The following is a 14,530-nucleotide window of genomic DNA, read 5'->3' on the forward strand; positions in this document are numbered from 1 at the left end:
TAATATCCAAAAAAAGCTGAAATAATATTTTAAAGCTGACGTAAATTTTACAAACACACAAAAACCTTACCTCAAAATAGTCACTAATCTTGTGACCGCGTCCCCCAATATTCTTTCCTGAAACAAATACATTAATACATTAGAACTGATTAAATAACTTGCCTTATGTGTCTTACATTTTTACCTATACAGTACTTATAGCAAAGTCTTACCACTTGTTTTTCTTTGATGTGCTAGTATGTGGTCTTCCTATGTAGATAATTAAGGGACTGGCCACAACAGCGACCTGCATATTCCATTCACTGAGAAATCAGAAATTAAGCCATGCTTCAATTCCTAAACCAGATTAGTGTAGATCTAGCAGCCAGCCTAGACCTTTTCCAGCTAACATCTAGGAAACACATCTCTCACCCTACAGATCAAACCTTTACCACTATGTCCCTCCCTTTTTCAAGCACTATCTCAAAGTTCACCCACTTCCAAAGTATCAAAATTAACGAAGTCTATTAACATTCTATGCTCCAGGTGAGTTACTGTGCCCAAATATTCAGCCCAAGGATTTCCTTAAGTGGCAATAACAGCACGGGCATGGAGGACGACAAGCATTTCCACTCCTACAAACCTGATGACGAAGCGGCTAACTCACCGGCTTAACTAGGGAGATAAATAGAGCAGAATGAGAGAGTAGAATTTCTTTTATCTTGATCAGTATTGAAGCTTCAGGAGCACCAATGTGAATTAATCTTCCTTCAACATGAGGACCTGAGCCATATGTGCCATTCTAGAGATTGCATCAATGCCTTACCCAGCGGTATAAATGCCTTCTTCTATTCGGCCCTAAGATGACTGATAAATCTTAAGACTGTATTTGTCTCCTGTACAAGTCTGACTACCTGTTGGTAGACACCTTGAAAAGGAACCATTGTTCAACAAACCTTTTTTCTTTATAGAAAGAAATTTTTGCAATAAATTAGGAGACCATTACCCATAGGTCCAAAAATGTAATTTTAGACTTTTTAGCAAAGATTTTCAAGCTTTTCTATTCTTCAGCCCTGAAGAATTCTTTCTAGTCAGTGTGCCTCTACACTGGCACTGCTGCATAACTTTGTGTCACTAAGAAATACCATGAATAAACAGAAACATCTGGCAGCCCTTTTTGTGTCAAGACTTTAACAGAAATACATAGATAAAATAATTCAAAGACCTAGAACAGCACACAGCTAACTCCTCCAGTAGTTACCCAGTTAGCGTATATATCACTGCTACTGCCCTCTAGCCAGTTGTTTACCTACCCTATAATTTCTAGTGATTTCTGTCTTCATGCTTAATTCTCATATATCATTTTATCAAATTAAAATTTGCTTTCATCCAGATAAATGAGACAGACTGCATTCCTTTTCAGTATAGAAAAATCTATGTCGCATTACAGAACTCTGCACTGAAGAAATACATCAGATTATTTTGGCACAGTCAATTAAGAATAGATTTACACTGATTTCATCCCACTTTTCAATTTCCTCCACATTCTAAAACTATACTTTTCTTCTACATTTATGGATTATTTTGCATATTACACAGTCAAAATCCTAGGTACACAATATACAAGAGACAGATCTCTTGTTCCTTTCTTCAATACAATAGCAGTATTTGCTGTACTTCAACTGTACTGCACTAACTCCAATATACTGCAGTTCCCTAGGCCAGTTCCTTGAGAATATTGCAGTGCAGACTATTCAGTTTCATTGCTGCTGACAGTAAAATAGTAATTATAAGACATTATAATCATGTTGTCTACGCCAAAAAGTTCCTAAAATTTGTATCATCTCTAATTTCAACTCTCACTGGTAGCAGGAAGGATAGGCTAGTAGAACAATGGAAATAGGAAATTTCATTCAAGTTCTTCGAACAAAGCAAGTCCCTATGAAGCAACACTTATAAAGAAATTAATTTTAGTCAAACTACGCAATTCCTCCACTAATAGCATGTTGCATCACGAAGACTTCCAGATATGGAGCCCATTGATGTGTATCTGAAGTGACATTTCCTAGCTCAGTCAGAAACCAAAAAAAGCTAATACAGATGCTATCAAAACTACTTCCTCTCCCCTTTTGATAAATTTTTGTCTTGCGGTTAAATTTCTACCATTCCTCCCCCAAAAGTCACATTAAAGAGAAGAATGACAAAACCTATGCTTTGTAAATATTAAATTGGAAATCAGTCTCATCCCAACTTCCCCATCCCTCTAGACAACTACACACTGTAAGATAAGCCATAGAAAAGGAAGAATAAAATTTAATTTTTAAATATACCCGAAAAACAAGCCTTCAGGTATTATAAACTGTAATCCCTTTTCCCCTTTACCTACTGAAAAGAAATACAAACCACAAAGGTATTTTGGATGAGAAGAGCTGCTACAATTCTTAAAAAACATAGAAAGTTGTATCATAGATGCAAGTTACACAAGCACATGATTCTTATGGGCAATTACCAGCCCAGTTCAGGTTTTACTTGCCCATCCCTTTCAGTAATAAAAAACCCAACACCTGTCCTACGCAAGCAAAAAATTCAGAATTTTTAAGGCTAAAAGTAAAAACTTTGTGCATTATAATTTGATTAAATACATGCAATAACTATCTAATTCATTTACATTTTAGTTTACCTTGGCTGCTTTCACTCTGAGTGTCTGCTTTTCTTTTTCTTCCTCTGGAAGGTTCTGACTGTTTCTTCTCTGGAGTCTACAAACAACAAAAAGAACATGATCCAACAGCAGCTCTATTTATTATTGCTATATTATTGTGAAATAAATTTAAATCCTCATTCATAAAACATGATTTCACAATTCAGCAGGGATGTAATTTCAGATCGTAGTTAAAGTAGATAATATGATCCTTGGTCAATCAGATAAATACAAGATAGAAAAGATATTTAAGAAAGTGAGAAATAATTCTTAAATAATTTCCCAAAAGGCAATTCTACATATTAATTGTTAGGCAATTATACCTTTTCATCCATTCTGGGGTTTATGAACACCCTATTTGGTTTCACTTACGGCTACTTTTTACCAGGATCATCATTATATAGTTGTGGGTGTTTTAAAAGCTTAATACCTTGTGAAATAAGCCGATTCTCGATGGTGTTTTCTGCACATTGCCACAGTATAAACATGAAAGTTCTAATGCTTCAATAGGAAGCCAATAGTGTTACGCATTTTTGGAAGTGCAGAAGTAATCTCCAAATTAATACAAACTGTAGATTTCTAGAATCTGCTTAGGATTTAAGAAAAAAAAAAAAAAAAGAGCAATTGCTCAAAATGGGAATATTTGAGTATCTATCCACTTGGAAAGTATCGTCATCCCCACCCCATTATATTTGTATCTCAAGGAAGTCAAAGAAAAACATCAATGATAAGTGAAAAAAACCACAGACCTGTTAAAAATTTATTCCAGAAATATTATATATAGTTGCCTAGAAACTACAATCAGCATGTACAACACAGATAACAAGAGCGAGCTGTGATCAGAAGCATCTCTAAATTATATTTGCTTTCCCTTGATCTGAGGATTCAGACCAGTTAGTCTCCCCAGTGTAAGTTAAATTCTACAAGCTGCTTTGGTTCGAGGCAAAGATTCTGCAGCTTTGTGTGTATTCAGCCCCCAAGCAGCCTCATACCAGTAACTGGAGAAAGCACAGAAGCCATTACATGAACTCTGTCTTACAATTAAGAATCGATAGCCCCTAATATATCAGACTAAATTTGAGATCAGTCATAAGATGCTTCATTTTTTTAAGTGATACCATCATTTTATCATTTCACTGTATTTGTCACTTTGTGCTCCAAGTATTCCTTCTCAACACAGCAAACGATATCAAAATTCAAACTTCAACCCATCACTGGAAGCATTTCAAATATGTTTCAGTTCCAAAATCTTCACATGGGTATCTTCAAATATAAATTTACTACAAATATTCTAAAATAACTATTTTGGCAAAGAACCACTTAAGTTACCTGTGATCCACAGAAAATTATCAGTCTATAAAAGACGAGTCAGGACAAGAAAGGTCTTCCTTATCTATACCAAGTATTTTTTAGAAGCTTCAGCTCTGTGGATAGCTTCATAAAAACATTACGAATGTTGTATTATCAGGCTACAAATGAAGTTCAAATTACATACATTTTATTTTAAATAAACTATCCCAACCAAAATCTGCATGTTTTACAGTGCTATCGTACATTAGCAAACTCTACAACACAGACTCCTGGAGATTAAGTTATCTTAAGACCATATGATCCTAAAAGCAGAAAGCATAGCTTAGAAATATTACTTTAATAATTTGCAATTACTGCCAGGTAAATAGGTAACATTAAGTTATCTTTCCACAAAACTGAATTGAAACGATTTAACCCAGCATTTTCATGTTATTCTTATTTCCCAGCTTTCAATTCTGCAGTTATCATTCTAACACAGTGTTACCTGCCATGCCCAGCAAAAAAAAGTTATTTAAAAGCTAATTAATGACTAAACATTTAAGATTTCCCCCACCAAAATTAGTTTCCAACTGCAGTGACTGATGTCTTGTATTTAAAAGCCAGATATTTAAAGAGGTTTATAGTTTTAAAACTGAAACTCAAATAATTCATAAATGTCTATTTTCTTAAGCTCTTCTGATTTCTTTCAGTGTTTAATTTAACCTTGCAGACTAAGAAGTATTAGCACACTAACGAGGTTATTAATGAGGTTACCCAACAAGGTCATGTTCACCTTTTCTAAGTACAAAATTCACATGGTAATGTACAGCATACATCAATCACTAGAAAATGTTCTCCAAAATCCTTTCTAATGAATGGAATCATACGAATTACAAGAAAGTGAAGACTAATGGGGCTGAGGAGTATCTTCCTGGTAAATGAAGAGTGAAGCTGCTTTCAGGCACTTCAGAAGGATTTACGTATAGCCAAGATTTAGATTAAAATCCCACTATTTCATAAGAAAGACAAAATAGGTTTGAAGCTATCCAAAGTTAGATTGTAAAGCTATGTTAAAGTTATCCACAGCTTGGCACATTCTCAGAGCCTCGGACATCACAGTCTTGATCCCAGTTGACCCCTCAATTTTAATGTGCTTCCCCTGAGCCTTCTCTTCACATTTGTAGTTTTAAATCTTGGCTTTTCACGTCCTCTTTTAAAAAAATAAACATTTCTAAGTACCAATTCTCAACTAGTTAATCTCCTTTAAAAAATACTCAGAAAAGTAATTTTATATACTTTATGTACAGTTAAATATTTTCTACCATTATTGTAGAACTAGTAACCATATAACTCAGGAAGTTATTTTTGTAGGGGGGAAAAAACAAAATCACGTGTAATAAAATAAAAGTTTTTATTTTTTTTGTCTCTCAACACTTAAATCTCCAGTATGCTTAACAGTAATGATTTTTTTGTTAATATTTTTCATATGCATCATGAATGAGTTGATAGTTTTCCATAATTATTTTTTTCTAAATCCTACCCTCCCCCCAAAGCTTTACAACTACAGCAAACAAATACAGCAGTGCTGTTCTCCTCCGCAACACATTATAAATTCCAATTAGATCAAACCTTTAGTTACTTCTGAAATTACATTTATAATGAGGGTTCTGTATTACTGGGAACCGCAGCAACTAACCAGCTACGAGCAAGCAGAACAAAACATTTAAATTACTAATCAAACTGGACTAATCAAGCCTCAGACAAAGCTGTCCTCCTTTAAAGAACTCATTATTTACAGAGAACAGAAAATACTAGTTATAAGTAAAATAATGCATTTGTAACCAAAACAAGGAGGGAGCAATCTACTTTAATGAGGAATGGCAGGGAAGGCCAAAATATTGGAAAAGAAGCACTTGTTCACAACCCGAGATAGCCAATTTAGGATTTATCTTAACTACAAGTAGCTAATACACACTCAAATTAAGATCTACGTACCACAGCAACAAAGCATTTAATAAAACAAAAATAATGTATACACTTAAAAAGAAACTGGAATATAGGTCTGGATATTAACATCCAGCTATTGTTTATTGCTCACAATTCTGAACTGAATCCAGAATAAAGCCTGGTTTCAAGTTGTTTTGCAGATCAAAGTTTACCTCTGAAGTATCTCAATTAAAACTAGTATTCAGATGAATTACCCCTCTTCATACATCCATCAGATTGAAAAAAAGAAAAGACTACAGTTCTAATAGTTGTATTTTCTACAATCCCGTGTGCAAAAAGTAAAAGAAAAATAAAAAATCGCACCAGAAAACCAAAAAAGGGTGTGGGAAGCCTGCTTTGTTTTGAAAACTAAGTGTGACTTACTTTCTTTTAATGTGCCTCTTAGTGATGAAAGCACATAATGATGCCATGAATGTACCATCGCAATGTGATCAGAAACTGACATTCTTGCTAGAAATTAATTTCAACAATTCTGAGATTTGCATTTCTACTTTTTTTTTCCTCCCAAAATCTATTGTAATACAACGGTTTTCTCTCAACATCAAATCATGGCACTGCTTTCCCTATAAGTCTTTGTATTTCTACACAACCACCCACAAGAGTAATTCCCTACTGCTATGAAACCTTCATTGTCACACCATTAAAAAAAAAAATCTCACAAAAAAATCCCGCAACCTGTTTGCAGTATTAAGAACTAAAGTGTACTTTTAGTAGGATTACAGCATATAAGTAACCAGATGTTATTTTAAGAACAAAACTCTACAAACTTATTAACATATTTGGTATGACAATTATAATTTAATTTAAGTGAATACAACTGACAACTTCTGAAAATGGGTCAAGAAATCGTATTTCATTATTCAACGTCATTACGACTCATCTTTCAGAAAACACAGAAGAAACCTGGAGGACTGTGCACTGGAGATCTGTGCAGGGACTTTTAACAAAAAAAAAAAAAACCAACAAACTATTTCTATTTCAGAATCCAAGTTTTAGAATACTTTTAAAAAAAAATAATAAATTATCCCTACCCAGAAGCATGGCTTGAGGTTAAAACACTCTGCAGAGACTGAAGATATGGGCTGAACTTTCAAATGTACATGCCTCGGGAAAACCTTGCCTCTGTATTTCATGTATACCACTGTAAAATAACATTTTTCTATACCAAAAAGTCATGACATGTATAGTCAATGTTCTGAGATCACTCGACTATTCACAGACAAGGAATTGCAATAATGCATCATAACCTTCAGGGTACTGCAGCACATTTCCATTCCTAACCTACATGAGAACTGCATCACTGCAATGCTGCTCAAAGTATTTCTAGGAAAAGAAAACAAGAAGAAAAGAACAGGCAGACAGATTCCTCTGGTAAAGAAAACAATCCATATACAACTGAAAGGAAAATTCAGATGGGAAAGGCAAGTGGGAAAAAAAACCCAACAGAGCAGAGCCTTTTTCAAATAGGAAAACATGAAATCACACACAGAGAACTTTTATTTATAAGGTATCAGTCTTGGGAACCAACTAAATTCACTTGCTGGTCTGCCCAGTATAAAAGCAAACATCAGTGTCTCAGTGACTGATTGAACGAACAATTGGGCCCCAAATAAAGATTTAACATGTGAAAATAACATTGAAAGCACATTCCAAACAACTCTCCCTCCGGCATGACACATACTCAAACAGGGGTCCAGCCTGGGCTAGAAACACACTCTTGCTTACAACGGGTATAATCTTATCGATGCAATCAGTGACGTACACAGGCAAAACTGTGAGAGGGCCTCAGCGACCCCAAAACACGTAAATTGTAAGAGTTGCATTAGTGCAACTATATCAGTACTGGTCACTAAGAGGAAAATCATCTACTCCAAGGGAAGTCTGCACTCTTACACTAAAACCTAGTAATACAAATCCTTTTTTGGGTTATGAAGTGCTAGTAGGTAAGAAAACACACAGTGACAACTGCAGCTTTTACAAATGCAGATACTACTGCCTGACCTTGGAGTAAATCCGTATTTTTACAGAAAATACAGCAAACTAGTTTCTAGAGTATTTTCAAGGATGCAGCCAATGACTAGTCAAAGTTTATCTGTGCTGACGAAAATCTTTTTATTTATTAAACAAAAAACTGCAGCTCCAAAAGCTGTAGCAGAAGTTTCATGACCAAAAATTCAAAGAAACTTTTATGAAGTCATGTCTCCTCCTCCAAGAGACAGTATCTTTTAGTAATGTATGCTTTTTCCTATCCAGCTGTGTATTTTGCATTTTAATTCAAAAGCTTCTACAAAAAATAAGGCATCAAAATGGAATATAAAATTATGACTTGTTAGCATCAAAATTTTGCGGTAATAATGAATCTGCCCCGTATACTTACCTCTGATTCTTTATCACTTAAAGATCCCAAGCTTCCGAAACTGTGATTTGAACTTTCGTTATTTGTTGAGGCCTACCAAGACAAATAAAATACTAAATATTATATACAGATTTAGAAGACAGCTAATCCGCTATTATCACTCACAGTTGTAACAAGCAACAGTAATAAAATTTCATGCTTGAAAGGAAAAATTGATTAACTATAGAGCACTTGTGACCACTTATGACAGGTGGATGATGTTTTGACAGGGCACAGTAAATTCTGTATTTCGATTGCTTTTAAGCCAAGTAAAACCCTAGAACATTCAAAAATGTTTCAGTCTTATTTGGGAATAGCAAAGCATCCAATGAAAAACCCTACCAATCGATTCTACAGAATGGGCTTAAAAAGATGATATTGCTGGAAGTGGTGGAGACTACTAAAAATGTTCATTTTCCAAGAAAAAGAAGGTTTAGTTTTCCCCAAGACGGATACTAGGCTATTGCAGAGATTATTTTTTTTAAAATACATTCAACAACAGAAGATTACAACCTATTGACATATTATTCTACATTCTTAAAACAAACCATTTTCCCCAAAGTAACAAGTTCAGACCAGTGGGGGTGGGGGGGAGAGAAAAACTGAAATACTGTCAAGTTACAATATTTATTTAGAAATTTTCTAAGGCTGATTTATTCAGAGATCTTTTGAACACAGAATGGCAACATGGACATTTTATTGAAAGAGTCTGTTCCACGTTCACTGAACAAAAAATGCCAACATCAGCTGAGCTTCTTTTTATTAAAAGAAAAAAACAAAATCTTATACCGCTGGTTTATTCTTTTCCATATAGGAAGGCAGAACAAATACTTTGAAGTGAAACAACAACTCATTTCAAGGCAAACACTCAGTTTGCTTCAAAGAGTTAAATTCCAGCCCTACATCCGTTTGCAGGACAATACTGATCTGTGACATCTTCTGAATAACCAGATCATCTCTGAATTAAAATTTCTGGAGAAATGTTAACTAAACCCACAAAATTTCCATGTGTTCCCCCCCCCCCGGCAGTCTTTAGTATAGAAATGACTATATGTAGTTCTTCCTTGCGACGTCTCAGTATCTGCACATCGGAATCAGCCAAGACAATAACCTCCATAACCTATATTCCTATTTCCACCCTTGCTTACTGAAAATGCTTGAAAATGATGTGCTTTTTTTTCCTCAACAATTCCCAAAACTCTTCATCAAAACAGTAGATAAGGGTAGGCTTTCAAAACAGTAGTCTCAATAAATAAGCGTCCATCTCAATTTAATTACTAGAAGAATAATGACCTAGAATGCTTCCAAAAATAACCAGCAAGTGCAGCTGCAACCTCTGTATTGTCTTGCTCGGTTAGGAAAAGGAGAATTTGGTATGTGTGGACTTGGGTATGTAGACAGAGAGGAAGTTTTTTCATGTTTGCCTTCAAAGTGAAAGCAGATCAATGAAGATCATATTTATACATCATATTTTCCCAGTTACCTCTGCACATCAGATCAAAAAGGTTTTATCAGGTTTTTTAATAAAAATCAGATAAGCCTCTCTCAACATGCCCCACCAAGACTAAAGGCTCTATTAAAAACAAAACAAAACCAACATATTCCGAACACAGCCCAGATGAGTTACTACCCTTCATGTTATCTGCCTGGGTACACTGAATGGTCAAAAATAAAAGAAATATAAACAAAACTGATATAATTGCCACTTTACTGACCATGGGATAAATCACAGGACTAGATATTGGTATTCCCCTCTACCTCCCTAATCCAAATAAAAAGTAAGCTGGAAAAGAAGAGAAATTGCACTGTATACTGGAGATCAGTTGTGGAATATTTCTGGTCAAAGGTAAGAACAACAGTGTCGTAGGTGAGGATCTGCATCAAACAGAAGACAGTGGCAGTAGTACTTCTGCAAACAATTACCAAAGCATTTAGTAGTATTAAAAACCAAACCAAAACAAAACACTTTATCCAGCTATCCATTTGGAAACAAACTGGATGAGATACAATTTTCTGTTTAAACAGATCTTGGAATGTGGCAGGGACAAGAAATTTATGTTTTACATGGTAGAGTGAAAAAGAAAATTAGGTCTTTTAAATCTCTTTTTTTTCTGGCTAATTTGGATGAACAAACTGAGAACCTGCAAGTAGAATGTAATTTGGCTAAAAGCAAAATCAGCTGAACAACAGACAACAAAAAAAGACTTGAACAGATTTATGGAAATGGTAAGCAGTGACTCACAAGGGACCAAAGTTTAAAGAAAAAGAACCCCAAGAAACCCGATAATTACTTTTAAAGAACATATATTACACACATAGCAGTAGACAGATTCTGAGAAAGAAAGAATGACAATAAGGCAAGGGACCAACACAGCTGTATCAAAAACTAACAGAAGGGTTTACAAATACACTAAAAGTTAAATGAAGCTAGAAGTCTAGTAATGAAAAAGGACAAACAGTCATTTGAATTATGAGCAATTACCTGAGCAATTATAATGAGCTAATAAATTAGGGGATTAAGTACTACTAGAGAACCCAAGGAAGAAAGAAACAAAGGTGGGCCAGAATGACCAGGCTTGTCTCTACCTAACTTTAATCATAAGACACGGTAAGTATACGTTTTTGCAGTCATAATTAGAAGACAATTAAATAAAAAGAGAAAACAAGAGTGCATCAACCACACTGTGTCAACCCAACCTGATTCCTTCCCCTGACCATTTAACTCACTTCTTGGTTAAGATGGTAGTAACAAAAGTGATATGTCACCTGTTTTACAGCTTTGTGATAGTTACCTTCACGTCACTCTCAAAAATAAATTAAGATTATATGATGCAAGATCACTATGCACTGATTTCAATTCTTTATAGTTTCTTGATAGTCATCACTACGTCACATATCTCCAGAAATTTCATCAGTGTCTGCTATCAGATAGTATTTTGTTCTGTAATCTAGACTGGTAATTAAAATGTGGAACAGGAAGTCAAAAATACTAACCAAGTTTGTGTAGAATGCTTAAAATATGAGGACACTGCAAACACTTTGGAAACAGAATTCAAAAGTACTTTGGTCATGGGGGAAATCTGCCCGAAGAATTAGTATTATATCTTTTTAACATCAGTTTATTAAGTAGTACACTTGGTGAAGAACATTCAAGGTGCACAAATACAAAATGGAGTACCTAGGCAATAGCAATAGCTATTGGAGTACAAAACGGAGTACCTAGGCTAGGCAATAGCATTGCAGAAACCAGTCTTGGAAGTTGAAGCTAGTAACTTGAACAGAATTAGTAATAACGGAAAATTTATTTTGCAGATGTATCAACTGAAGGGTAATATATGATGTATGGAAGGTAATTAAGCCTCACTACTCAAAGTTCATCAGGTTTTTCCTCAAGTCTTGCATCCTGGTTTGTATACTACTGGGCAGACTGCAGAAAGTCTAAAACAGAAGTAGGTAAAATTGATAGGTCTTGGAAAGTTGAAGGAATTTGGCTTTGTTAATCTACATATATTAGTCTTTAAACAAGTTTAATCTTAAAAAACAGAGGCTGCACCGGACTCCCTGTGTCTATTTCAAGCCAAGCTGTAGGTACCTGGCCATCAGCAGAACGGACAACTCCACTTAAATACTGGGAAAACCTTCCATCCCTGGTCATATGTGCACTAGAGCAGAACCACAAAAGAGCCTCTATAAGCCCATTCTTTGGTGTTACTAAGAACAATTCAATGTCCATGTCATAGGTTCAGGATAAACAATTCTATCTCAAATCAAAACAACAGACTAACAAGGATTTTCCTGAGCCTCTTCCAACCCAGTACTTTTGCAATTAAATCACATGGGCAATATAGAAGGGAGACAGCGTGAGATAAATTAGTGTTTCAATGATGGCAGATCTGGATGACTGCTCTTAGAACTTACTTTAGCTCCAACACTGCAACTTCCAGTACTCCCAGTGCTGCCACTTACTACTCCTGTAAATCTTGCCTCTAACAATTCTTGTCTTCTTGGGTCCAGGCTATGAAGCTCATCCATTGCTCCTAAAAAACATAAATAAATTCATTATATTCCCTAATATTTGCAGTGGAATATTTTAAAGACAAGCCAAACATACCACTGGCCTATGCAAAGAAAGGATTTATACCCTCCACTTGACAATAATTCACCATCTGTTATTTAATAATGAATGCACTCAACGAATTCCAGAAATTTTGGGGAAAGTTCTATGTATCAGAACAGCCTTGTCAATTTTGGTGAAAGCCAGAACCTGTTAGAGGCGTGTAAGAGACACAGAGTCTGCAGCGTGCGATATGCCAACCAGGCAATTATTTATAGATTAAAAACTAGCTGACAGAAGCAAAACACTTTCCAGCATAAAACCTCCCAATTCTGCTATCTCCTTGTTTTCCATATTATTTAAATAATTTCGGCTATCGACGTACCAATCTCCAAGACCACTAAGTAAGAATCATAGGAAAAAAAGGAAAATGAGAAGGTAGACCGCAGTCCCCAACACGCGCAAGGGAAGGCAGGGTTATAGGGAGGTTGGAAGGGCAGAGAAGGGAGGAGTGGGATCAGCAACACCGAACGAACCAAGAGTAGGAGTGATCCGTGCACAGATGGTGCCTCCAACAGAGCCCTGCTCAACGGGGTAAAGCGGCGCCGCTGGCGTCGGCAGGGAAAGTAAGGTGGAAGGAAATGGAGGAACAAAAGGAGTTTCTGATGAGCTCAGCCTACACGAGTAGGCTGCAACATGATGTGCAGCTTTCTAATTTGTATTTAAATCACTCACGGCTGTTTAATGAGTCTGAAAGATGATCTAGACAAACAGTCTTCCGTATTTACACAAACTGCATTCTTTGTTTTTATCTTTTCAACTACTTGAACATTCAGTTTATCTTCAATTGGAAGCATTTAAGTTGCTTTATTTTAAACAAGATATTTAATGCCAAAGTCTTCATAAACTACTTTAATAGCATATTCCTCAAGTACCATATAAAGTGATACAGCCTCATTTTTTTCAGCTAAGACACAACTTAAAAAATTTTTGCTTTTCAGTCCCGCAGGACAACACAGCAGTTCAGAAAGGTCTGCATGCAATAACTATGTATATTCAAATGGTGCTATGAGCAAAAGCTTTCAGAATTCCTTTTTCATGAAAACTACAGTTTGCAAAGTTTAAGTGCTCTTATGAACTTCTACCCATCAGCTAAGCATCCTGACAACTAAGGCACCAGCATAGCTTTCCTCACCGTTAGAAAGACACAAGACACTTTCTTATGTGGCGCTCGGGTATCTCACAGATCTTTAACATTCCAGAACTAGACAGACCTTTCTGTACCACACATTTTGGCCACTCCTGGTCACGCAGCTAACCTTCCAGGTAGGGAAAGAGCCAAATGGCCCTGCTAATTCAAGTTGCCCTTGTTCCCGCAGGAAGGCAGGTGACAGCGAGTGTGGTGTCAGTGCTCCTTTACTGCAGAGCCCGGTTCCCAGACTTCCTCCGATGGAAAAAAAACATACCAAGAGAAAAACGTCCGAGCAGGAGACGTATTGTTGGCAGAGCCTTCTTTTGAAAAATCAAACGGCAAGCAGCAGGTTGAGCATTACCGCATTTTGTTTCTGGAGGTGGGGGAGTTTACCCAAACACAGCCACGTACGGAGCTGGAGGTCTCTCTTCCAGCAATGCAGAGGAATTACCCAGTTTGAAACTGCAGCTGGCTTATTATCAGCCGTTGTAATGCCGCTCCTAAACTTGCCTAGTGAAAATTCCTCCAAATCCTACATATTTTAGGCTGTAAGCTCTCTGGGGTAAAGACTGTTTTACTACATGTATGCACAGTGTGGAACAATCAGGAATCCTCTTTAAACTCTTGCTTCCTAAAATGTGTTTGGGTATGCTTCCGAGAGTTTCAAAACCAAACTGTATGCTTCTCATACACACAAAAAATATTTCTGACATTTACACATTGTGCAATAAGGCTTTTAAAAAAAAAAAAAACGCAGATGTGTACAGTATACCTTTCCTGGTATACATGTAATCTATACCTTAATGGAAAGTATTGCTCTGGAAAAGCGTAAGAAACTAATAACATCGGATTTGTCAGGCAAGTTTAAATGATTATTCTTTTGCTTCATAACAGTAAAAGTGTTTAAGTGTATGT

At 35.9% G+C, this 14,530-nt stretch overlaps 1 protein-coding gene across 7 annotated transcripts in view; it reads right to left on the reverse strand.

The window, feature by feature from the left end:
- TLK1 (tousled like kinase 1) overlaps positions 1 to 14,530 on the reverse strand; it is a 99,022-nt gene that overhangs the window by 31,124 nt on the left and 53,368 nt on the right. For all 7 annotated transcript variants that reach the window (XM_063341166.1, XM_063341162.1, XM_063341163.1 and 4 more), the window contains 4 exons: positions 12,288 to 12,406; positions 8,352 to 8,423; positions 2,660 to 2,735; positions 71 to 117 (listed from right to left, as the gene is read on the reverse strand). In XM_063341166.1, coding sequence (XP_063197236.1) covers positions 71 to 117; positions 2,660 to 2,735; positions 8,352 to 8,423; positions 12,288 to 12,401 — 309 coding nt within the window. In that variant the 5' untranslated portion in view covers positions 12,402 to 12,406. The remainder of the gene's footprint in view (positions 1 to 70; positions 118 to 2,659; positions 2,736 to 8,351; positions 8,424 to 12,287; positions 12,407 to 14,530) is intronic.

This window comes from Chroicocephalus ridibundus, chromosome 7 (genome assembly GCF_963924245.1).
Source record: "Chroicocephalus ridibundus chromosome 7, bChrRid1.1, whole genome shotgun sequence".
Lineage (NCBI taxonomy): Eukaryota > Metazoa > Chordata > Aves > Charadriiformes > Laridae > Chroicocephalus > Chroicocephalus ridibundus.